The 26,182-nt window shown below is 37.8% G+C and overlaps 2 protein-coding genes across 4 annotated transcripts; both read left to right on the top strand.

The window, feature by feature from the left end:
* The first annotated feature begins 1,064 nt into the window (after positions 1-1,064).
* LOC135471074 (KRAB-A domain-containing protein 2-like) lies at positions 1,065-2,376 on the top strand. Its single transcript, XM_064750121.1, has 3 exons — positions 1,065-1,234; positions 1,462-1,567; positions 1,969-2,376. The coding sequence occupies exons 1-3, from the start codon at positions 1,065-1,067 to the stop codon at positions 2,374-2,376; spliced, it is 684 nt and encodes a 227-aa protein (XP_064606191.1).
* Positions 2,377-5,542: 3,166 nt separating this feature from the next.
* Positions 5,543-24,262, top strand: LOC135469630 (inosine-5'-monophosphate dehydrogenase 1b-like). Of its 3 annotated transcripts, none has more exons than XM_064748148.1 (17): positions 5,543-5,668; positions 6,563-6,748; positions 8,396-8,494; positions 11,458-11,506; positions 12,653-12,754; positions 13,417-13,491; positions 14,181-14,387; positions 17,408-17,495; positions 17,705-17,807; positions 18,026-18,140; positions 18,547-18,637; positions 18,961-19,056; positions 19,739-19,882; positions 20,385-20,529; positions 21,242-21,385; positions 21,673-21,756; positions 22,001-24,262. In XM_064748148.1, exons 2-17 carry the CDS (start codon positions 6,651-6,653, stop codon positions 22,020-22,022), a joined length of 1,662 nt encoding a protein of 553 aa, XP_064604218.1. In that variant the 5' UTR covers positions 5,543-5,668; positions 6,563-6,650; the 3' UTR covers positions 22,023-24,262. The 3 variants fall into 3 exon arrangements, with proteins under 3 accessions (XP_064604218.1, XP_064604217.1, XP_064604219.1); XM_064748147.1 differs by lacking the exon at positions 5,543-5,668 and adding an exon at positions 6,189-6,279; XM_064748149.1 differs by lacking the exon at positions 5,543-5,668 and adding an exon at positions 6,189-6,279 and having other exon boundaries at positions 18,026-18,122; positions 22,001-24,261.
* The last annotated feature ends 1,920 nt before the right edge of the window (positions 24,263-26,182 follow it).

Raw genomic sequence — 26,182 nt, 5'->3', positions numbered from 1 at the left:
CGAGCTGTCGATGTATGTTTCACTCCTTGGAAACATACACAAAGCCACTTTCAGGGTAAACTGGGATGAAATCTACCAAATTGCACAAAGAGATAATGGGCGATATAAGCTCCAAAATAACGTCTCAAAAATAGCAAGTTGCAAAACACAAGCTCACAAAGTGGTCTCTACAGAAAATGGAGTACAAACGACGATTGTGGAATGGCGTGAAAGCCTATATCTCCAGACCCAGCAAAATCATTCCCAGAGTCAAATATGACTTCTCTCCAATGGCCTCGAGTAAATGACTGAGAGTTTCACAGCTCCGTCGCTCATATCTATAAACTAACGAAAAGACAATTCTTGATGGTTTGATCTTAAATATGTTTACAACACCGATACATATTTCCAGAATCTACACTCATATTACAATGACACAACAACGCCTCGAGAACGTTCGACTGAATTACAGTGCAGGCTATAATCTACATAGAGGGAAAATGTAAGTAAGACACTGATCCCATAAGCTCACGTGCTCTGTCAACTTTGTCAACTGATACCATATCTACATGTATATGTTACAGTCAATCTGTGTAATCAGTCATTACACGTAATGACTAAACAAATCAGTCATTTCGTAAAGTGCCTGTGAACACCAGGCAATACAAGTAATGACTTAAAATGTCTGAATACAAATTCTGCAAACCAGGCAATGTGTGTAACACATAAAACGACAATGTTGTTATTATCTGATTACTTTGATCTCGATACCAGTATGATTTTATTATCATACAACAAGTAGCACAGTGGTTACGGAGGTAATATGGCCTTTTTAAACACGCCCAATGAAAAGTTCTTAAGAGTGAGAGTGGCTTCCCATAGTGAGTGTCTTCCCCAAGTGACTTCTTAATCCCTTAGCACATGACAATTAAGCCCCGAAACGGTGTCTTCCCTCCAGGGGCTTTATACCCAAAGTGACTTCTTAATCCTCCAAACCTATGACTTTGAAAATTTTCCCATATAACCTGCATTGTAACAGAATTTTGCCATAAATCATTCTGTTACAGCCATTACAAGATATCACAATGGCAGAATCTTATGAAAACCAGTTTACAGAGGCGCTTTATAAGAAATATGAAGTTTGCGAGAAAGTTTTGATTCCGAAGAAGACGTATTTCACAATGATAGAGGATTTAAAAGGGGCAGCGAGAGCTGTTGGAACAAAGAACAGACATGGATACTACCTTTTATCAAAGTAAATTTATGTTTATATTTATTCAATTTAAAAACATCAGGCATATGGTGCCAAATTACAGAGCTGTTAACAGCCGTATAATTGATTTAAGATTTAAGAGAGCTTAGCGGTCATTTTGATATACTATGGATATTTTGGCAGTTTACATCAAGTAAACCATGCATGCATGATCTATTTATGTTTGTTATATAAATCTCTTGTTAAATAAATTTCTTGTATTATTTCAGGTTTGAGATACTGCAGTGTGGTGATGTCGAGAAACTGATCAAAACGCGAGCCACCCAAGATGAGGATCCAGTATACTATGCTAGTACAGAAGATACCTACGACGTGGTTAAGCGAGCTCACATAGCCAGGGATCAAAACGCGAGCCACCCAAGATGAGAATCCAGTATACTATGCTAGTATAGAAGATACATACGACGTGGTTAAGCGAACTCACATAGCCAGGGATCAAAAAGCGAGCCACCCAAGATGAGGATCCAGTATACTATGCTAGTATAGAAGATACACACGACGTGGTTAAGCGAGCTCACATAGCCAGGGATCAAAAAGCGAGCCACCCAAGATGAGGATCCAGTATACTATGCTAGTATAAAAGATACACACGACGTGGTGAAGCGAGCTCACATAGCCACAGGCCTTGGGGGACGTGATCGGATGGTCAGAGAGGTCAACAAAAAGTGTGCCAACATCACTCGAGAGGCTCTTGAAATTTTAAGTCTTACTGCCAGGAATGCCAGAAGAAGCGCAAGCGCTCAAGTACCAAGGGTGTAGTAGTACGTCCCATTCTCACGAAGGAATTCGGCTCGCGTGCACAGTTTGACCTTATTGATATGCAGTCTGTGGCCCAAAATTCATTCAAGTGGATCATGGTCTATCAGGACCACTTGGCCAAGTTTGTTATACTGAGAGCATTAACTTTAAAACGTGCTGCCGAGGTTGCCCATCAGCTGCTGTATATCTTTCTTCTTATTGGTGCTCCATCCTTCCTTCAGAGCGACTATGGGAGTGAATTTACTGCTGAAGTAATCTCTGAACTGAAACTAGTTTGGCCAAGACTTATCATGGTACACGGTAAACCTCGACACCCTCAAGGTCAAGGCTCTGTTGAAATGGAAGTGAATTTACTGCTGAAGTAATCTCTGAACTGAAATTAGTTGGCCAAGACTTATTATGGTACACGGTAAACCTCGACATCCTCAAAGTCAAGGCTCTGTTGAAAGAGCAAATGGTGACATTAAGGATATGCTTGTTGCTTGGATGGGAGATAATAACACAAATGATTGATCTGTAGGCATCAAAGTTGTGCAGTTTCAGGAAAATTCCAGTTTGCATTCTGGAATCCAGCGATCACCATATGCCGCTATGTTTGGGTGTGAAGCTAAAGTTGGCCTAACATCATCATCTTTGCCGACTGAGGTTGTTGAACGAATGCAAAGTGAAGATGATCTAGTGTTAGCATATTCTAATCTTGAGTCAACACCAACAACCATCCAGGAACCGACACCAGCTATCACCCAGGAACCAACACAAACCACCACTCAGGAACCGACACAAACTACTGATATGGGCTTTGCACCTGCAGCTAGTCTGCCAGTTGATCAAATGAGCAGTGACAATGATCCAACTGTAGTATCCTCAGATTTATTGAGTGGCCGCTTACAAAACATTTCAAGTGAGAGAAAGGGTGCCAGCTCTGCCCAGATGACACAAGCTCAGCGTATGGTCAAGAGGAGTCGTGTGGAACTAGCCAGTGGTAAGGTGGGAGACAATGTGGCTGTACCTATTCTTCTGTGGAGAGGGGACGTGGTGATTCACGTAATATTCTGGGAATGATAATGGACCGTGATGAGAATGACATGTACACCATTTGTGTTAAAGCTGGGATTCTGAAAGGCAAGTTTTCACGCAATCAGTTTGATTTGTGTCCCCAGCATTTACTTACTGACTCTGATGTAATCTGTACAAAGAGGGTAACACAACGCCAGGCTGTACATATGGAATCAAGCTGTGGTGGTCAGGGATATGCACGGTGCAATTGTGCAGGCTCCAAGAGATGTGGAACCAATAGGTGCAAGTGTTTAAAAAAAAATGCCCTAACTGGTGTCACAGCAGCCTAATGTGCAAAAATAAATGACTCGTAATACTAACCAACTACATGTAGTATTTTTTAAAGTGAAGTGACTGCAAGACTTTCATTGTGTATGATTTTAACGGTGATGTATGACTTCATTTTGTACTTTTGACTTTAACTCATGATTTACTTCATCATGATCAATCGTCAATAATATCTTTATATTCAACTGATGTTTTATAGCATTTAGTCATTTCACGTAATGCCTGACCATGATTTTTAGTCATTTCGCGTAATGACTGGAATTTTTAGTCATTACACGTATTGCCTGGTGCTCACAGGCACTTCACGAAATGACTAATTTGTGTAGTCATTACGCGTATTGCCTGGTGCTCACAGGCACTTCACGAAATGACTAATTTGTGTAGTCATTACGCCTATTGCCTGGTGCTCACAGGCACATCACGAAATGACTAATTTGTGTAGTCATTACGCGTATTGCCTGGTGCTCACAGGCACTTCACGAAATGACTGATTTGTGTAGTCATTACGCGTAATGACTGATTACACAGATTGACTGTAACATATATACCGGTACTTGTTTTGAACAACATCCGTTTCACTCATATGGTTATAGCAATGGCTATTACGCCCTTGGCAAATGATATCGCATGTTCAAACCAATCTCTTTTCTCTGCTGCCTCGGCTGGGGCTTTTAGTCAGGAATTTTGTCAGGTACCTAGCTATCGAAGGTGAAACGTTCTTGTGAACAGCGTTAGACACCAATCCAATAAAGAAACAACTATCATATAAAAATGAACCTAACATTTTCTCCTCACCGGATATTGTGTATTGGCTGGATTAGCCATAACAAAATCAAGCCATGGTTATCCATCCGACGCGTCCAGTCACCCATCCGGCTTAAAATTATCCTTGTTGCCCCTTACGCACTCATAATATGATAGTTCTTCAAATGAAAGATAACATATATTCATGGTAAGAATTCAGTCGAATGCCTTTTATGACATTCAGGAAGCGATATATATATATATATATATATATATATATATATATATATATATATATATATATATATATATATATATAATATAACTTCGTGACAGGGACATTGAATACTAGGGCGTCCTGTCAAATCTGTTTTCTTTTTACTGTCGCGTGTTTGTAGTGTTCTGGGAACTCCAAATTGTTTCCAAATTTTCTCAGAAAATATTTCTGAAAGGAGGTCTGCTTTGTATATTTTTAGCCATTAATTTCTATCCTTTCAAAGAACTGTCACCTGTACGTCATTTAGCACGAGAACGAATGTGCTAACAATGCCGATAACCAATGCTTTCATTTTACTCGTATTACACGGTAGCTTTTATTCTCTCGTTTACATACCGTGCATGCTACTGTGTACATGGCAGAATGTTAGGAGAGCTGCTAGCCAATACCTTTCTTCAGAGACTTATTACACCCCATATACTGGTGTAGTCACAAGGCGTGTACGAAGCAATTGTTTGTTATAAACGGAGAGTGACGCCTAGATTTAATGGATTTACAACAGATATGAATTGAAATTGAAATCGGAGATAAAAATCGGAGAAACCTTTATGTAATCAGTGAAATGAAGCTCAAACGACATTAAACACACGCCAACAAAACCAAGAATTGTGAACTCCCGAACTCCCGAAGTGTAGATAGCCTTAATTTATACGAACGAAGTGGGGCGCAAAGTATGGATGAGCAATTGTCCTTCTATAGGAAGATTGTATGTTTTAAATTTCATGATGAGAATTTTCATTGTATGCAGTGGTAGAAACACCCGTGTACAAAAGAACTTAATGTCAAACCAATTTGTTGTTGCATTAAAATACATAGCTTAGAATGCGATAAACTCAGCCCTACATATGAGAGAAACCAACGTGACCGATGTATATATACTGCTCGAACTCATGCCCACATCTTAACGATGACCATTCCACGTTCTCAGTAACAGATTATAACAAAGCTACATGTATATGTGTGGCTGTCAACCTAGCAAAGCGACCAAGCTGCAGACTAAAATCAATGTAGGCTCAGTACAATTTATTCTGTTGCCTAGTTACGTATCCATCCGGTGGCCTGGCTGCCAGGGAGACGCATGCGTATGGAGTAAGCAGTCGATGGAAGACGACAGTGCTGTCATATATAGGCCACATACATGAACATACGAGTGTGGAGAGCGAGAACGTCGAGTGGTTTACAGGCAGTGGTTGACAGATACTGCTTTAGCTTATTGCTTGGGGGTACAGTGTGTTCGGCGGACGGACATCAATGTTGCACGGGCTGATTGTGCACAGCACCCCGTAGAATGTGTAAGTGTGACACTATTTATATCTCCATAATGTGATAACAAGTGTGTCTGCTGGTGTACCCCAGACAATCATTCTGTAATATTATTAAGCTGTGTACGCACGATGTGTAGTGATTGGCAGCGACGTTAGAGAAGTGGTATATGTGACTGGTGGGATTATCTGATTTACGGCATAAGCAATAGACAGAGCTGTTGTGGAGTAAATGAAAGCCAATATGTGTTGCATACAAATGCTCAGTTACGTTATGAATAGGTCAGTGCGATCTGATATGTCAGCCTCATCGATAGCCCTGCTCGTCAGTTCTGTACTATACAGGATTGCAGGAAGCGTGTCATGAGGTATACGAGTATACATGCACTGTGCAAGCAGTACGAAGACCATATTCCACACATATACAATATATACGCTGAGACCTGTTATATGATCTATAGTGACATCTTTAAAGCGTGCGGGACAACGTAACCTGGATGTACCACTGCGTGACCGAACTCCGGTCGGACCACGTATATACAGGCTAGGTCTAAAGTGTATTTGTCATCACTGTACGCTGCCGTATAGGAAAGTGTTTGTCCTGGAAAGTCTGTATTTTTGGTGGCACGGGCGAATTATTGGTAAGCGACAGGGAATAACAGGGATGATGCTAAGATGGAATCTGACGCGTTCAGTAGTAGGAATGTCAATTAACAGCTCGAATTCTGAGACTGCGCTAGCGATCAATATGCAGACATGCCATATGAAGATGTAACCATATACCTAATAGGGCTAGTTTTCCTGATCTTCTATATCGGCTTTAGGACAGATTTATGTTTTGCTCCTTCTGTATGAGATCATACATGTACTAGAGCATACATTCAATAGCAAAAGCTTCATTATTATTTTTGTATATATGTACAGGTGCAGTAAAGCGTGACGAGAGCTTGTGAGATAGGTAATCCGTCCTGGCAGACTGGAGACAGACTAGCCCACGTACGGCTACAAGCACATGTCGTCTATGATGCAAGGCCGTCCATCCCCTGGCCACGAAACCTTGGCTAGACGCTGCACCACCAAGTTACTTCATCTCGGAGCCGAAGGCCCCAGGTGAGCTCCACACCGATGTTATACGCATAGGTATACACCTGTACACACCTTTATATACCTTATACTAAAATTATTTTAAACAAAGCTCTAGTCTTGCTAACGATTGGTTGATTCGTTGATTGATTAATTCTTCATTTATACGAAGGGTCGAAGATTTCGGAGAGGAACGGGTAAACCATTGACCTTTGGGAAGTTACTGACGATCTTTTTGACGTATACGTATGAAGCACAGCATTGAACGCCATATTCAGGTGCCAGACGAGTGCTTTTCAACGATAAAAGCACCGCATCTTTCTGTGAAAAGAATTATTATTACCAAGTTATAAATAAAACAAAGTCTGTATGTTTCTGGCAGTACAATATTAGACACTGACATCCAGTACCGGTACTTGTAATAATAAAGATGTTCAGGCCTGAATAAGATAAGACGGTGTATGGGGCCTACATGTAGAGCCTGGTTAATATTTTGACTAGCTATATTGCGGACAAGGCTATAATTTATTGAATTGTCAATATTGCATTATGATGGATTCTATAGGTCTGTGTTCGAAGACGTCAAAGTAATAGGAAGGCCTAGTTTGATTACAAATTTGAAGCAACGCTCAGAACCAAATTTTGTTTAGACCATATTCTGTAACTTATTAACCCTAGAATCAAGGTCATCAAAGTGAATGGTCATCATCAGTGGTTATCGCATGTGGTCATCTTAAGCGGTTATCGCCTATGGTCATCATAAGCGGTCGTCATCAGTGGTTATCACAATGAATGTTCATCATCAGCGGTCATCATCAGTGGTCATCAAGCGCTTTAATGAACAATGCATTTTAATACCTATAGGCCTAAAGGAAATTTTAGTACGTGAATATTGACCTCCTTTGAAAGTACATTACTGATAATCAAGGACAGACAGAAAACTATTGATTAGATCACATGGTTTCAGACATAGGCCTATAGATGCCTTTTTAGGAACCGTATTACATCCCCGATAAAGGCCCGCCAGTTACGCGTGGCTCGACACCGCGACGATTGCACATGCAGATCTCTGGAATTCGGCGAGTGATAGGGCATATCTGGCGCCAAATTACAACTAACATATTTCCCATTTTACGTCAAGGGTTTATGTGCTTATTATATCAATTTCGAGAGTTCGATGAATTGCCATACTACACTTATAGCCTACATATATATGAGATAGTCACGATACACGAGTACGAGGAAAAGCCCCAAGGCCGTGTTGGCCACGGCCTGGACTTTCGCATATAAGATTAACAACGTTAGGCCCACTCGATCCGACGTCAGTGAGCTTCCTTAACTAACTAATTCATGCTCTCTTAAATGTAAATGCACTTCTTTCAATTGTGACGTACTGAAGTGCCAGGGCTTGTCATATTTCGGCATGTAACACTTGACTAAGCTCAAACACTTTCCTCCAAGCGAGTAAGAGGAGAGATCTAGATCTTCACTCACGTGTATGCATACTCATTGAACATTCGCCTGGTCGAAAGGTTTGAGTTTTTGTCTTGCCAGTGCTTAGCAAGGTACGAGCAGGTGACGTCATTCATCCTTGACCTTATACCCTCGCGGGAAAACGTGGCTTTCGGTGTCCGAAAGTTGACTTATTTTGTTATTATTCACATCTGTTAACAGCATGGCGGACTATTTGATATCAGGAGGGACAGGTTACGTGCCGGACGATGGACAGACTGGTGCACAACTCTTTGGCTACGGGGATGGACTAACTTATGAGTGAGTAATATGTACGCGTTCTCTGTTGTTGTTGATTTTGGAGTTTCATGCCTGTGTAGATAATTCTTTAGTCTTAAGGCGATTTATAATTTTTACAGGTAGTTTTAATACTCAGGAATTCCTGTATCAGTTCCTATTCCAGACTGGTGTGATGTGATTCTTTGTTCATATGCGGACAAGTATGTTCTTGAAAGAAAAATAAAATCTTATCAAAGTGTTAACGTAAGGTAGGGTAGATTTTAGGGGGGCACGTGCTGAAAATACATTGTTGCATGGGCAGCCTTAACAAGTTGATGAAGCCACATGTAGGCCTAAACACGTGTAGGGTGTTGAAAAGTTTAGGGTGATAAATTGTGTGTCTGTGGTAATGGTCTACATAGCTGTAGTGTACCGTTGTAAACTTTCTTCAAGTTTAAGATTGCATGTTGGTGTTGTTGTTGTTAGCTAAAAGGTAATATTCCAAAAAATACATAGTTACATGTTACACACTTATTGCTATACCGGGGTGTGGAGTTGTAAAAACAAAGGTATTATTTACATGTTCAGTTCAACGTGCATTCTGACATTATTTTTTTCCCCACGGTCCCCTGATTAAACTGATTTTTCATTGTATGGGGAGATGTTCAGTTTGCATACAAAGAAATACAGCGTAAATAAGAAGTTTATCATTCTAGTTTTTGTCACGTATGACTGTTATATATGAGATTTCTGCATTGTATTGCTCGTGGTTCATGCATTTTTGAAAGGATTTCAGTAGTTTGTTTGAAAATGCTCTGGATTTGAATTTTCATCAGACAGCCTGTCTGGTCTATAGCTGGTTGCTTATACAGCTACACCTCCCGAGCTAATACATGTTTTTTTTAGATGCCTTTAAGACTGGTGAACATGGTAAGGGTTGAATGCGCATGTGCGTGTGCTATTGTCACGTGAACTACGTCTGAAAAGAGTCTCCTCCACATTTGGCCAGCCTCATTCCTGGGAAGCATGAATGAATTGACTTAAGTAGTGGTGTAGAAAGCTACAAGCCCTAGTTTTTAAAACTTCATCGCAACACTATAGCTTCTATTTGTTAATAGGTAAAGTATTAGTTGTAAATTCAAACCAAAATTTTAGATGAATAGAAATTTTCCAAGACACTTAAATTAGATCTAAAGATCAGTTCATATTTTCAAGCATCTAGGTTACTCACAAGGATTAGTAGGTGATAAATAATGTGAGGCTAAATTGGCAAAATGCTAATTTTTGGCGATTCCTACTACAAGACAGAGAAACTATCTTATACATTTCAAGAAAGAATTTCTTACTTAAAAGCTGTATTTTTTTTATCCAAGGCCTATCTCACCTAGATTATATTTGCTTTGTTCTCACCTCCAGTGCTTTAGTCATGTGACCAGAGTGTATCGATGGTTAGTGTAGAACAGCTTTGACATCACTGCAAAGCTATCAATTTTTGTGATATGTGATGAACCTGATACATGTTAAGCTACAGTCAAACCCAGGAATTTTAAACTTGAGGGTCGTGTCATGTGGTAAAGTGACATCAGTTCATTGAAGAAGCAGCTTTTCACTGTGAACATCTGGGAAGGAGCTCATTGACTAACAGTAAGGTCACCCTAGTCTTTACAATTGTCTCAAGGCCAATTGGAGCTTTCTGATAGGTGTGCAGTGGCAAGAATCTTGAAGAAAATCATTTAAATTGGGGTAGAAACTTCTTTAAGCAAATTTGTAATTAGGTGACTTGGATTTTTGTGGTTATTTAGATAGAAATAAGGTCACAACTCATCAAACCTGACTTTGAACCCTCAACCATTCCTTTGCATGCTGAGAAGGAACCCAAGAGACAATGTTGCTCTCGCTCTGCTTTTTCTCTCATAAAGTTACAGTTTTGGGAAGCAAGATCTATTTAGGTATGGAACGAGTAAGGGTGGATAACAATCTGGGATTCATAGAAGTTTAAAGTTTACAAACTGGAATTTATACTTTACATCTGTGTTTGCTTACGGAAGACTAGGGAATTTTTGCCAAAAATAGCTGCCATTTGTAATCAGTCAGAAACTGGACTGAGCCCATCAAGAACAACAATGCTTGGGAGCATACATTCCTACCTTTGAAATTTTTAATTGGGCGTTTGACATATTTACATCAGAGCTTTTCTCAGCAATAATTCAAGCAATAATTATTTAAAATGTTGTTGCTATTGTGTGAAATTCGGATGATAGGTGACATGTTTGTGTAGGGCTTTTAGTACACACAAGTCACCCTGGTTATATATGGTGAACTTTGTCCGTAAGTCTGTAAGCAAACAACAGTCTACAGGCTGGTTGTTTTGGCTATGGCTTTATACGCTACATGTGTAGGTAGTGTTATAGACTGCAGTTCAGATTATCTACATGGTTTGGTACATGATAATCAGTGTAAAATGATCTTAATCTGGTAATCTCTGCATATGGTTTAGTTGTTTATATATGGCTTTTGTATAAAAGTGCTTAATGAGGGAAGCATTCATGTTGTAGAGACTTAAGTATCTACATTTCTGATATATCCAAAGCCTAGCCTACAGGGCATCAGTTATGAAATGGATGGACACCTTGTTTAGCCATGACTACACACTATATAGAAAGCTTGAACAACCACAGTGTGTGTCAGATCGATGCCTCATACATTTTACCCCAAGGGTACAGTTCTTCTACAAACCATTTACAGTGAATGCTGGTAGACATATTTTGAAATGTTCAAAAAAGAATCACAGTGCTTCTGGTTGATTTTAAATTTTCCTCATGGTATAAACACTACATGTAAATGTAAAACCAAAAGTACATTGTAATTCTATTGAGAAACTCTTAGTACCGGAATTTCATTGCATTAGTTTTCAGTATAGCTTTTTTTTATAATATAGATTGGGAACATGTTAAACCTTTGAGTTTAATCAAAGAAGTGTCATGTGTACATTTCTTCATTTTCAGTGATTTCTTGATATTACCAGGGTTTATAGACTTCACTGCAGAGGAAGTGGTAAGTTCAAGAGTTTAAAATTTTTTTTTCTCATTAAATTCAAATATTGCTACAGAAGTAAATCTTTTAGTATCTATTCGGTTAATTCTGTTTAATACTGTACAAATGTACTCCTCACAAAAGTTGACAGAAGTAAACCTGGTAATAGCATACTGTAATGGAGTACATTGTTTCAATATACATGTACCTACATGTGTATTGTGCCCTGGATGAGGTTCCACAAATTGACACTTATTTCTACTCAATCATGTCAAGTCTGAGCACGTCACAGTGAGATTGTTCACATGCACACAATAATCCACTGTCCAGTTGCAGGTGAAATGTGGCTGGCTGTGGATCTTCCTGGTATTTCTTCCCAATTGACTCATCCTTTTAATTTTCCGACTAATCAAAACATGTCTTAGCTTGCTGTGTTGTCATGGTTACAATCTATTCCGCCATCTCGTGGAAGGCAAAATCCCGTGTAGGGAAGACTTGATTATTATAAAATCTATATGGTTTGCTTCCACATTATTGATAAATAAATAACTAGGATGGAAGTGTATGGATTTACTGAGTATGGACTACTGTAAGGTCATGTAAACCACACGGGAAATACTGGATCTGATGGGTACATGTAGGTTGACATTTGTTTCATATTATTAACTTAAAAATGTGAAGCCTTCACATTTTTAAGTTAATAGACCTTCAGAAGGTCACTAAAGATGGTTTTTAGTGTGACAGAAAACAGCAGATTAAGTAACTATTTCACATCTGTGGAAACACAACTGAAAACTGTCTTTAAAAAATGCCTTTTATTTTGGTAGGTTTTTTTTTCTCTAAATAAAATGTAGTCAGATGTTCAAATTCTATCGAGAGTATTGGAATTATTTCAAAGACTAAATTGTAAAATTTATATCAGCTTGGATTTTTGTTGAAGTCAGATTCATGAGGTAAAAAATGGTCAAACCTTAATGCCTAAAGGAAGAATTTCATCTGGCAAATGACCTGACCCTGTGTATAACTTTGGCTTCAATATTAAGAGGATGTGCGGTTCGCTTCAATCCAGAAAACTGAGATGTTTGAAAGCACCAGACACTGTTCTTTAGTTGCTGGTTGGGATGGTTGTAAAATGGTTTTCTTACAATAACAAGGCTATTGTTTTAGGATCTCACATCGGCATTAACAAAGAAGATAACATTAAAAGGACCAGTGGTATCGTCACCAATGGACACAGTGACAGAGTCCCAAATGGCCATAGGAATGGCGGTCAGTATTCTATAAATACAGATAGGAGTTATTTTTCAGTGGTAAGAGTGCTAGCCCTAGGAGATCTGGCCTTGCATGTTCAGACCCACTTATTGCAGCTTCGACTGTGGCTTTAAGTCAAGCAGTTTTGTCAGGTTGCAGGTTATTATTGGCATTCTTCTATTTTGGCTACTCATACACCAGATTGCAATGACAAAAGTGCCATTTTACAATTGTGGCATTCAATACCTGAAATACATTAAATGTTTATTTTACAAGCCCTAGAGATATGAATATTGTGGCTACAGATATTGCAACATCTGTAGCTTAAATATGTCTACGTGCATGTATTAACTGGTGGTGTATGTCAAGTACAAGTACACATGTATGCACGCAAGTCATTGTTCCATCTGTTTCCCACCAGAAAGACATATTCTGTCCCACAAGAGTATCATGAAAATCATTGTTTGTCAAACTCAGTAGTTACAAAATAATAGCTGCTAGTTGACGTTATTTAATGCATGTCCTGTAATCTTGTCTCTAAAAATTTGTGGATATTCTATTGCATTTGACATTTGTTTTTCAAACATCTTCAGTGTTGATGGCTAGTTTGTAAATACAGCTGTGTATTATGTTGGTTTTCACACACCTGTTAGCTGCACAATTTCCTGTTTGTTTTTCAGTTGTGTGGGGGCATTGGGATTATTCACCATAATTGTACACCAGAGTTTCAGGCAAATGAAGTGAGGAAAGTAAAGGTGAGATTTGTAGACCAAACAACAAGAGTGTCACAATCTGGGAAATCTTGCTGTCTCATAGGTTAGACTTTCCATGCAAGCTTAATGACAAGCTTTACTGTCTACCAGGTACATATGTAAACTTGCTTATGAAGTGCAAATGGGTAATATATAAATGAATATATTGAATTGAACTAATTTCTTTGTATTTAGATTTTTTAGAGGTAAGAAAATTCAAATTGTTTTTTTTTTTTATTTCAGTCAATCCATATTTCAGAATGTACACTGCTCATACATTTAGGAAATACTTCACAGTGAAGGTTGAATAATGTAGATGTTGGTGTGAGATATGGAAATGATGATCTAATAGATGTGAAGAGTCAAGTGGGTTTAACCATTTCCACCTTTGATGAGAACAATATTTTTGGTATTCATCCTACAGTCTGCGATATTCTATGCATTAATTGCAATTTGACCACAGCATGATCTGCACTAGAATTACGTGTACACATTCTGTGTCATTCTGGTGAGCTCAGATTGGAACGGCATAAAACAAAATATTTCTTTTTATTTATGTAAAGGTGAAATATTAGGATTTCCTGCACTGATTAAACTGATTTGAAAGGGGAAGATAACTCTTTTATTATCATATTTTTGTAATTTCTTACAAATTGACAACTAAATAATTTTTTATGTCTTTAACTTTGCAGAAATATGAGCAAGGGTTTATTGTGGATCCAGTAGTTATGTCACCACAGCACACAGTCCATGACGTGTTTGAATCAAAAAAACGCTATGGTTTTTCTGGGATCCCTGTAACTGAAAATGGCAAATTAGGTGGCCGTCTGGTCGGCCTTGTTACCCAAAGAGACATCGACTTCCTTACGAGGGACCAATATGGCACACCATTGGCAGAGGTAAGAAAAAGTTTCCAAAAGTATTTAATGTCATTGTAAATAGCACATTTCTTTGGAGTTTAAAGCTCTTTATAGGTCAAAGGTTAAATTACAAAATTACTTCATCAGATGTACTAGGCCAAAGGATCACAAATGGTGTTACGCAAGTTCTGTTCAGGGTTGGCAAGTTACCTCCCTTTATTTGAGGCTAATTTGAAGCCATGGTTTAACGTCAGACCTAAATTAACTGTTGATTGTTGGTTATTTGTTATTCTTTAATTAGAAATGGATGAACTGATTTGTCTGACCTGTCATGAGCTTTATGTGTTGTTTTCTCCAGCTGAAGATCCATTGTAGTCAGGTAAACAACAACCTCTCTTTCCCAGTGAGCAGTTTTCAGCCTAAGAAGGAAAACTGCTTTTCATCACAAAGCATTTGGCCTACTCTTTACATAAACCAAACTGATTATTTGGCAAAAAAATAAAAATAATAATAAAGTCAGAATTAAATGTATTTTGCCTTTTTAATGGTAAGATTTTATTTGTTTAAAAGAAAGCTTGGTATAGATTGCTACAAGTTGCTATAAAATCCTATTGTCGAGGGAGATGTTAAATATTTATAGTGTCAGAAGTTGCTAACTATACCAAGATGGAAGCAATCATTAGAGCCACTTTTGTCATGTTGTGTTAAAGCTGATTAGTAGAGTTTATAGGCTCAACATTGGTAAAAGTAATATGATGTAAGAAAGTCAATGTGGATTACGTCGTAATGTTCATGCAGGTGTGTTGTGAAGAGCCAAATGTTATTTACTTTGGTGAAAAGATTGAAAACTGAACAGTGTGGGAGAGAGAGACAAACAGAGAAACAAATGGTGCAAGCTAAATTGTAATTGCAATGCTTTGCCGTTTGAGCTTGATGTTTTGCACCAATGTAGGATAGGCCCACCTATTCACATCATTGGTGTTAAAATATTTTACATGATATAAATATATTCCCAGACAGTGTAACCATGTGTCATTTTTAATTATTTATTTGAGTGGTGTTTTACACAGTACTTAAGAGTATTTCACTTATATGATGGCAGCCAGCATTATGATGGGAAGAAACCAAGCAGGGCTTGGGAGATACCCATGACCATCCACAGGTTGCTGCAGACCTTCCTGCATACAGTACCCACATGAGAGGAAGCTTTTGGGAACATATTGAATTGAACCTGTCCAACAGTGTGTGTCAGTCTAGTGAGCAGGGTTCTACAAACATTTATTAACTGATCTTATTGAAATCAAACACACACATTTTTATTACCATGATTGTGACCTGATTAAATTTTGAACCCACATTCTTCTTTGTATTTTCACTGGATTTTACAGAAAGTTGGAGAATTTCTGTGTGATCACTGTTAACATGTGTTTTCACCGTTACAAACTAACTTACAGCAGTGAAGTTTGTAACATGTATTTGATAAATTAGCTGTGAGTATTACTGTGTCAAGGGGTCTGAACTAACCCTAATATTGAGGTGTATTAATAGTATCCATAACTTAGTTATAAAGGAAGGTGGGTTAAGGGGTTCTTTTATATTTCATAAACACCTACTGAAGCATCTGTTTTTCTCTCACAATTTCAGAACAATTATTCAAAATTTCAAAATAATATACAACAGTATATTGTAATGTGTGCTGAGGTGTCAAGTGAAGAGTAATGCTTTCTGTTTACCAACGAATGTGGTCTTACAGTAATGTGCTATCCAAGAAAAGTGTTTAACATCTTGAATAATGGCGGTTTCGTATCCCATAGTTTTGTATCAACCAAACTATGCTTACCTGATAGCTTCATTGGTGTGGAGTGAAATGTCATCAAGTTTCACATGAAATATTACACCATTTTAATGTAAAACAATTTTATACTTGTGAAACATGAAATTGCTGTGCTACTGTTTGTGAGTGAGTGTGATTTTGTTTCTTTAACAGTTCCTTCCAAACTTTATATGGTAATGTTTTAAAAAGTTGTGCTGATTGCTCTGTTTAATGCGTTGTACTTCTGTGAACAACCTTTCCAGAACTGCAGGAGCCATCTTCAACATGTTTGTTTTGATCATTATTTTGACATTTCATCATGCGGAAACTTCATCTCTGCCATATCTCACGGTGCTTCTGTCAGAAATGAAATTTAATCAAAAATGAAATTCAGTCAGAAAATTTTGTGATGTCTTTCACCTTTACTTTGAGCATCTTTGACAAATTGAGCATTAAGTATGTATTTTCCCTTTTTAAATGTTTATAAATACATTGTATATGACAAGCATTAAAGTAACTTTAATGCTTGTATTGGGTATTTCACTTGCTGTGAGAATAAGTGACGAAAGGTTTTGTGACAAAATGAGAAAAACAGATGTGCAAAATGATTCCCAGGATCTATCCTGTGATCACATCCTGTGATCCATGACATTTCTAGAACTAATGGGACAGATTTTATCAAATTGTGCTAGAAATTTGATGAAATGGACATTAATGGCTGAAAAACCTTTGAGGTTTGTCTGTTCACTTGTTTGTCCCTGTATGGTCATACCTCTAGGAATCTGCTTGCATGAACTTAAGAAATTTTAGTTTCAAGCTTTTACATTGGATGTTAAATGGTAGCTGATCAGATTTTGCGGAATCTTTTCGTTCATTTGTCCTGTGGTGTGATCATCTTTTGGGAACTAAAAACTAATCTCATTTGAAGGGGCGACAGATTTTCCTCTGGTGTATGCTTACACATTGCATCTTTTTATTTTGAATAGGGAATGTGTGAAAGCAGTGTTCATCAGAATAGTCATTGCCATCAATATAATACATGATTACGAGATTATATACAATTTATTTCAGAAACCAAAATTTAGCTGCAATTTTGGTTCACTAAACTAACATGGCTTGGGTATTGTATATGTGACATTGAGATATAGTATTCTTATATGATTCCCCTGTATGTGTCACTTTTAAATGATACGAGACATGTTCATAGAATAGCTGTTTAAAGCTCAGTGTATGATTAAATCTACAGGTAATGACGAAGAGAGAAGATCTGGTTGTGGCTCACCATAAAGTAGATTTAAAAGAAGCTCAACAAATCCTACAGAAAAGTAAAAAGGGTAAGGTGTACATTTTAATTCTTCAATGGCTAATCCATGAGGTACATATAGTACTTCTTGAAGCAGTTTTCCCAACATGGTGCAGTCTAAATGTGTCCTTATTATCGTAACATTTTTTTTACAGCTATAAAATGTATCTGATTATCACAGCTGTTGAACATTGTGTTGGCCTGAATGCCTCGTTTATAATGTATGCTTGTCTGTTGCAGGTAAACTACCTATAATTAATGACAATGGAGAGCTAGAAGCATTGATAGCCAGGACTGATATCAAGAAGGGCAGAGAATTTCCATTGGCATCAAAAGATGAAAGGTATTCAAATGGGATCATTACAGCAAATTTATTAAATTTTGATACTTGGCTTTCAGTCAAAAACTGTTATTCCAACAAGTCTTAAGGGACATGATTTTAATATATTAGGCAGTACTTGTGTTTACCTAGAACATTGCACATGCACATATGTGGTTATGTATGCTATTATTGTTGTAAAATTATGGGAGATGATACTGACAGTGATGTCTCCATTGTAGGAAGCAGCTGCTAGTGGGTGCAGCCATTGGAACACACGAGGAAGACAAAAGGAGATTAGATTTGCTGTACAGTGCTGGGGTTGATGTTGTTGTTCTGGTTCGTGAAAACTTTGCAGTGCGTTATCACAAACAAAATTCATTATATATGGTTAAGTAAGAAAATAATTGTCAGTGAACCTTGGTTGAAAGGTTTTAAATCACTACTTATTATTGGAATTTGCCAGTAAACTTATTATTTTATGGTGTAATCATTATCGATAAAGACTTTATTAAATTTTCATGTGGATATTTTACAGGTCTGGCAAAACAGTGGTTGATTCTTAATATTAACTAATCTGATTTTATTTCGATAGACGCTGTTGATCCCTAAATCTGAAACAGTCGAGTTCTCGGCCTCTAAATACGAAGGGTAAAGTTTTGAGTGCAGAAGCACACTATTTTTGCCATTAAATTGTAATGTTAGCTGGATACTGATAAATCAAGTGTTAGTATTCACATGTCTTACACTTTGACTCTTTCAGGACTCATCCCAAGGCAATTCAGTGTTTCAGATAGATTTAATCCGCTATATTCGCCAAAAATATCCAGATCTTCAAGTTGTAGGAGGCAATGGTAAGCCTGAAGACCAGATTGCATACATATATAAACTTACATAAACTATAGTGAACTTACATAAACTATAAATTTAAACTAAAACACTTATGTCAGCCTCAAACTATTTTGCTTGGTAAATTCAGACATGTAATTCATAACCATAATATGATGGAAAGTTGGGGTGATGCTTTCAGCCTTCTTGTGGGAGGTTGGCTGTGATGTGTAGTGTAGTATGTAAACATTTACCTTGACTGATTATTGATACACGATATGCTGATGTTTAGGTACTAGGGTGTAGTTGGACAGAACATGGAGTCTTGAATTTCCCTGTGTCATTGCAGTTGTTACAGCCGCTCAAGCCAAGAATCTCATTGATGCTGGAGCTGATGCACTGAGGGTAGGGATGGGCTCGGGCTCTATTTGTATCACACAGGAAGGTGAGTCATCCCTCTGACCCAGGACGCAAAGCTGTCGTAAATTTATGTTAATCCTTGTAGCTTCAGTGGTTATGACCTTTATATCAACATTGGAGGAGCAGACTTCTGTGAATTGATGTTTTCCTTTTTAATAACAGGGTTTGAAATTTACACCTGTCCACCTGACCCAGACAGTAACACTTTGCTTGACTCTGACAGCCACAGCCACTGTAAATTGCTGTCCTGGGAAAGGTGCTTTCGTAAAGTTTAGTTCTATATTTCTGATAATGGGACAAGTGTTTTTTCTTTATTAAAAAGGAGTGAAAAAAATGTTTTTGGGACAGCTTGAAATCTTATTTTAAAGAAGCTGTGTTTTAAAGAAATGACATAAAATACATTTACAGCCCCAAGTATATTCATATCTTGATCCAAATAAGCATGGAATAATTCTAATCCTTGGAAAATTATAGGAGAAGCCATTGTGGGAATTGCCTCTACTTTATCATCCTGTGAGAAAATCTAGTGGGCTAGACTGACGTACTCAAAGGAAGGGACTTAGCTCTATCTTACAGAAGGATAGGAATCCGGGAAATTTGACTCAAAATTAGATATCAGCTGAAATGTGGCCCTCAATATACAGCTCTCTTTTTGGAGAGTAGATAGCATTGCAACTTGCTTTAACTTGCTCATGCTGTTGTTGCAGTGATGGCCGTGGGTCGGCCGCAGGGGACGGCTGTGTACAAAGTGGCCGAATATGCTCGAAGATTTGGTGTTCCTGTGATAGCAGATGGGGGAATCTCTTCTGTGGGGCATACAATTAAAGCCTTGTCCCTTGGTGCCTCAACTGGTAAGCCCTTCTGTAGTTTGCAGATTAATGCTACTGCTTTGGATGGCCATGTTAATGCATAGTGTGATAAAAGTCGTGTCCTGCGGTTCTATGCAGGCTCTGTGATACTAGCACAGGTTAGGCACAGGTTTTGTACTGTAGGCATTACGTTGCCATGGGAGTAACCAGTATGTAGCTGTAGATGATTTTTGTGAAACGGGCCTCAGAATAATGGGACATATTGAAGTTTCATGTAAATTATTGCGAAAGTGTGAAATACAATTACCTGGGAACCTACATGTACATATACTTTGTAAATTCAGATATGGGCTTTGTTATTTCGGTGTAGTACAGCAGGAGACAAGGCTTGACAAATCGCTTGTGGCAGTTAATGACCATTTTGGAGTTGCACATTTTATATTATTGTATAAAGTGACATATTCTACTAAAGTTACCTGTGTAAATGAAATGTTTGTATAAGGGGAACATCTGTGTCTAATGCTACCTGTTTGCTGTGTTTCAGTGATGATGGGTTCGTTGCTGGCAGGTACGACAGAGGCCCCAGGCGAGTATTTCTTTGCTGATGGAGTGAGATTGAAAAAGTACAGGGGTATGGGATCACTGGATGCTATGGAAGCACACAAAGGCAGTCAAAGTCGGTATTTTACGTGAGTAGCAGCTACATGTCTACCGTCTGCATTTTTCAGGCTTTTGTGCTTGAGTTTAGTTTAGACATGGAAGTAGGATAAAGGAAGTCACAACTTGCCCAATCAGTCCTGTGGCGATTCAAGTGTTTGATGCACAACGTATAAAGGTGATTCTTGTGCATATATACATATGGGCGATTTTAATAACATCGGTAATACTACTGCATCAGAAAATAAGTCAACAGCCGTATTTCCTCAGCTATTGGGCACTTTTCAATTTTTTCACTTATTGTTGGTCAGCGTAATATGATAAAATGGTTAGATTTTATCAGGTTGTAATGCATTATGGGCATTTCTTTTAAATGATTGAAAATTTAGAATTTAGCCCCTTTGAAATTCATGTCTTTTTTAATAATATTCAAAATTTGTTATTTTTCTTTCTATAAAATCACATTTCCAGTTGACAGACAATGCATTGATTACTTAGAAATAAAATCAAGGAAATAATTAATTGACAATAAGCTACACGAAGTTGATGTCAAATTTTCATCTGTGTTTTTGTCCCACCATAATGCTGGCTGCCGTAGTATAAGTCATATATGTCTTGAGTACACCGAAAACACTAATCAAATAAAATCATCTGTATTTTTTATTGTTATTTGTAAGATCCTTACTGCTTGTACCTGTGTCATTGTTAACCTGACTCTACAAAACTCTTGTTTTCTATTCACAGAGAAAGTGACAAGATAAAAGTTGCTCAGGGGGTGTCCGGGTCTATTGTTGATAAAGGCTCCATACATAAGTTTGTTCCCTACCTGATAGCTGGAATTCAACATGGCTGCCAAGATATCGGTGCAAAGAGCCTGTCAATTCTCAGGTAAACCATTCTTTCTTGACGTTTTGTTAACATACCTTAACATTTAGTTTCTTCCCTCGCTCTAACATTAGGGAGGCTTAAATTACAACTCATAACCTTAGATTATAGTTGCTCTTAAAATCTTTCAGTGCCTCATGTATTTACATGTATATGTATATATTTATATACTCACGAATAATATTAACTATTAGCTAGCATCCACATTTAAAACTATTGATATCAGATTCTCATAATGCCTTAATTAAGGCTGCATGCAGTGATAACTCTACTGATTAAACATGTGACAGATCAATGATGTACTCTGGAGAGCTGAAGTTTGAACGTCGCACAGTGTCGGCTCAGATGGAAGGGGGAGTGCATAGTCTTCATTCGTAAGTACCTGCTTATGAACATGCAAGTTATCTCCCTTTGCTCCTGTTTCTTTTTTTTCTGGAATGACAAATACCATGATCCTTCTTCATTCTTGTACACATACTTGAGCAGAAAATATCTACCTTGCGGTCGTTTTGGCTCAGCTTATACATTAGGACTTAAAGGATTTTGAATTATGATCTTATAGCATGCTATAACGGTAATCATATTTTAATGCGACTTTCTTTTTTTTTTTTTTTTTAGGTTTGAGAAAAGACTATATTAACAACGAACAAAGATCACACTTGAGGTTGATGTGAAGCAGAAGAACCTGTTAACATGCAATCCCATTTAAGTTATTTAGGCAGCCATTCCACACCATGGAAAGACTTGCTATGGATGGCAGAGCAGAATGATGGAGGGAGGCATCTTTATGGGGCTCATACTGAATAATCAGGGACATACCTAGGGAACATATTAACTCATTATAAGGCTGGAAGATGTGGTCAGCTCAGAAACAATTTCTGACTTTTTGAAAGCTTCTGTCGTGATGCGTGGGTGTACCTGTGTTACTTTGTATGCAAATTTCACATTATTTTCACCTGACCTAGCCCCTCACGCTGTAATTCTCCTTCACTTCAGTGCTGTGTGTTAAAAAAACAAGCTTTTACCTACACTATTTGCCTCCACATATCTCTGTTGTATGGTTAGAGGTTATGGCAGTAGCCCTTCTAGGCTTTCTAGTCAGCAGTGGTTGTGAAGTGGGAAGTTTTAGATGTACTAGGGATTGACTGAATTTAATTGTTTATCAATTTGATATTAGGGAATGTAGAGATGTCAAGGAGTGCCTTTATGTGGGACTGCAATTTACAGCAGGCAGGTGAGCAGTCAGTGGTCTTTATTTAATAATCACTGTTAATTTGATGAAAGCAGACTAATTTACTTGAAACTTACTCCTGTCGGAAGAGATGCACTTAACATGGGCCCTCTCTTTGATGTGTGAGAAAACTGTTACCTATAATGAAAATGGCTGTGCTTGTTGTGTCTATATAGAAACTTACACCTGGTGGCCATTGGGGGACACCTTGTGGGTTTATCTGAACTTTGTTGTATCATATACACTGAACACATTAGGGTATCAGTCTAGGGCCTTTGGTACACTACATGATTATAGCTTCAAACATACAGTACGCTACAGTGGTGGTATGTGGTGAATGTTTTTCATCAGGACATGAGCCGTGCATGTCCTATGTGTAGTGGAGTACATATTAACAGCTTCTTAATTATTAGGTTTGGCTTTGGCAAATTGCTTTAATGGATCCAGTCGACACACTTTTAACAAATGGTACAATGTACGTCTTTCTTATACATGACCATTTTATTAAGTACCACTTTACACATTTTCCTGTTTTTCAATGTTTAAAGTCTGAAACAGTTTCATTTATTTTCTTGTTATTTGTTGTGTAAATGTTAAATATAGGCAGGGTCTTTTTCACGTATTGAATTTCTCTCAGGTTTTTGTTAAGACCAGAAACAGACCTGCAGTTAAATTGTGGATGTTTAGCTCTCGTTACTAATGAAAACGAAAATATGTCATGATGAACTCATCATACATTTCTTGTGTTGTTTTTTGGTTTGTTTTTGTGCTGTTATGTACAAATTTATTGATGCTGTTCAAGTTCAAACTAGAAGACGGGAGTCTTTTAATCTGTTATGAGATCACAATTTATAAACAGTCCACATCCACATCCACATGTACAAAAATGGCAACTATGCCACATCGCATTTTCCTGCTCAAGTACAGGTATTACTTGAATGTAGAGTCATGACCCTTTGATATGGGTATTAAAATGATTGTATGACAATAAATGAAATTAAAATTTGTGTATAAGAATGCTTTTATTTTTGTTTTTATGTGAAGTCTCAGTAGTAAATTGGAAGTGTTACATCATTCATTATACATTTTGTGAATACTTAAAGAAAAGAAAGTGTTGTAAATACCCACCGGTGAATGCAAGTGATGGGTGAATTGGTAAAAAAAATAGGAAAGTCTTATATAAGGTGCAGCGAATTAAATGTTGGCGCTCGTGAATTATCTATACTCTACTGTGGATCAAGTAAATATTGTGTACTTAGTGTTTAGATAACAGCCGGTTCATGGACACAATATTGTGTACTTAGTGTTTAGATAACAGCCGGTTCATGGACACGCACTTCCCTATCAAGTCTACATGGAAGTTTCCGAGAACAGTCAGGCACTCTGTACCCTGTACCAAAACTGTCCCTCTACCAGCAGTAATATGTTTCTTATCGTAAGATTAAATCGTTATTAACCAAACAAACGCAAATGGTTAAGGTACAGAATTACACATATACATGTGAAAAACCGCTTTTGTGACATGTCTTTCAGTGCTTCTCTGTAGATCATGCATATACGTGCATATGTATTATTTCTCCCAGTGCCATGAGAAATCTTCAGACTGAAAACAAACTGATCAGTTGTTCCCATTAATTTGATAATTCACGTTTATATTTTTTACCCCGCCTAATATATGAAAATGGTTGCCATACGTCTCACTCTGTCTGCACCAAGAACTGTTTCCATATGAAGCTGGAAATTGTTTCTTTAACTTCATACGTGGTCATTGTTCACAGCCATAGTCTACTTTCTATACGCCCTTCAACAGACCAGGCTATATAGAAAAGGTTTCGCATGTGCAGTTCTAATTTTTGGTGGAAAGATAGATGTGTCACTCCTCACATTTGTCCATTTCCACCCTTGGTTCTGGTGCATATAGGGTTAACCTCTTTCGTTCTCTTATTTCACCAGATTTGTCTAAACGTTCGTCCATTTCCTACTTACTTTGCCTAGCCAGTGTCATACACTGAGCGTCGGCGTCCAGTAACGGCAGTGTTGAACATTATTGTAGGGGTGGTAAATACCGTAAATTACAAAATTCAAAACTTAGCATATTATCAATGTATGGTAGAATCGATGTTAAACAAAATGTTATGGGCAGTATCTGAAAAAGTACTTCATGTATTGAGCTCAGGTTTGCACACATGTAATACACATGTAGAGCAATGTCACACGAGGGGGATTTGCTGTTTGTGGTAATACCCTAAATTGCAACACCAATGACTTATTGTATTGTTTATTGGAATCAATGTTAAACAAAACCTTAAGGGTGGCATATCAATGGCCTTAAATTACAGAATTCACGACGTAGTGTATTGTGGATTAGAATCAGTGTTGAAGTAAAAGTACTTTATGTATTGAGCTGTTTTGCATTCATGCGTATGTATCCTAGAGGCGGGCTCTTTGGTAGCCTTGCTATATCAAATCTAAGTTCATACCTCTAATGTAATTCCGAGCTTTACGTCCTGGCCGGCTTGGCGCATTAACATGGAACTTGGTTTAGCTTACACATTCACTTTGCGCACTGTCTTAGTTTTTTCACGCTTCTCAAAGTATTCTGTACCATCATCTTTCCATACGTCTGAATTTCCACACCATTTAGTTCCATTCTGGATTGTATTCTATTCAAAATGATAATCGCCGTCTGCACTCTCATACTGTCTATTGAGAATTAAGTATATACTTGTCTACACTGTATCTCATTTATGGAAGTCAGTATATATGTTTATATATAATTGATGTGCTTTGGCGAGAAAGAGGTGTTATCTTATTGTAAAATTTGTTCATTTTTTCCGCGTGCTTTAATGTTCTATGCACGTTAGCTTAGATGAAGTCCTGCAACACAGCGCTTTTTCCACAAATAAAAAAGGAAAGACTGTGCCGATCATATCTACCAAATACGATATATTATAGAACTCTAGTTAAAATTTCTGCGTTCTTCGACGACAATTGGCTATAATATCTCTTGGTACGCCCATGCAGAGTGTTAACCCGACCATCATAACTAAGCACTGCAGATCGAGTAATCGTAATGGCTAAATCGATTTGTTGCTCCCTCCATTTTTATGATTTATGGGGACGTTTGTGGTAATCAGGAATCAGGAAAGCAGATGGCATGTCATATCTTATGTTTCTGGATTGCTTATATTACTGGTGTGTCCATGTGGGTGACTTTGTTGACCACTGACGCCGTGTGACCCCTAAGATGCTATCTGGCGTGTTGAACAGCTTGTGCGCGTTGTTAGCCCATTATCGTTACAGCCTTTTCGAATGAACCATTTTAGATTCGCATTCGTATGTAGAAGGAAAACGGTGAATACAATGGATAAAGCGAGATTATTCTACGCATCTGGACAGTTGTCAGAGACGCCTATGAAAGAGAAGCATATTGCGGCCTGCTTGTAGTACAAGCGAGTTGATTAAAACCCAGTTCCCATTATCAGATTCGACAACTACTTCCATCTGCAAATCACAGCGGCACTTTATTGTTTATTTTATTGGTGTTTTAACGCAGTACTTTAATTTTC

This window comes from Liolophura sinensis, chromosome 7 (assembly GCF_032854445.1).
Source record: "Liolophura sinensis isolate JHLJ2023 chromosome 7, CUHK_Ljap_v2, whole genome shotgun sequence".
NCBI lineage: Eukaryota > Metazoa > Mollusca > Polyplacophora > Chitonida > Chitonidae > Liolophura > Liolophura sinensis.
The sequence above is the reverse complement of the archived record's forward strand: the minus strand, read 5'-3'. Positions and strand labels throughout refer to the sequence as shown.

Bases quoted from the DNA above. Each gene is read 5' to 3' on its own strand.
- LOC135469630 (XM_064748148.1), top strand. From the start codon at position 6,651: ATGTCGTCTATGATGCAAGGCCGTCCATCCCCTGGCCACGAAACCTTG. The intron at 18,141-18,546 runs GTGCGTTATCAC...TGACTCTTTCAG, and splicing joins TGGTTCGTGAAAACTTTGCA to GACTCATCCCAAGGCAATTC. The intron at 21,386-21,672 runs GTAAACCATTCT...AACATGTGACAG, and splicing joins AAGAGCCTGTCAATTCTCAG to ATCAATGATGTACTCTGGAG.
- LOC135471074 (XM_064750121.1), top strand. From the start codon at position 1,065: ATGGCAGAATCTTATGAAAACCAGTTTACAGAGGCGCTTTATAAGAAA. The intron at 1,235-1,461 runs GTAAATTTATGT...GTATTATTTCAG, and splicing joins GGATACTACCTTTTATCAAA to GTTTGAGATACTGCAGTGTG. The intron at 1,568-1,968 runs GTTAAGCGAGCT...TCTTACTGCCAG, and splicing joins CAGAAGATACCTACGACGTG to GAATGCCAGAAGAAGCGCAA.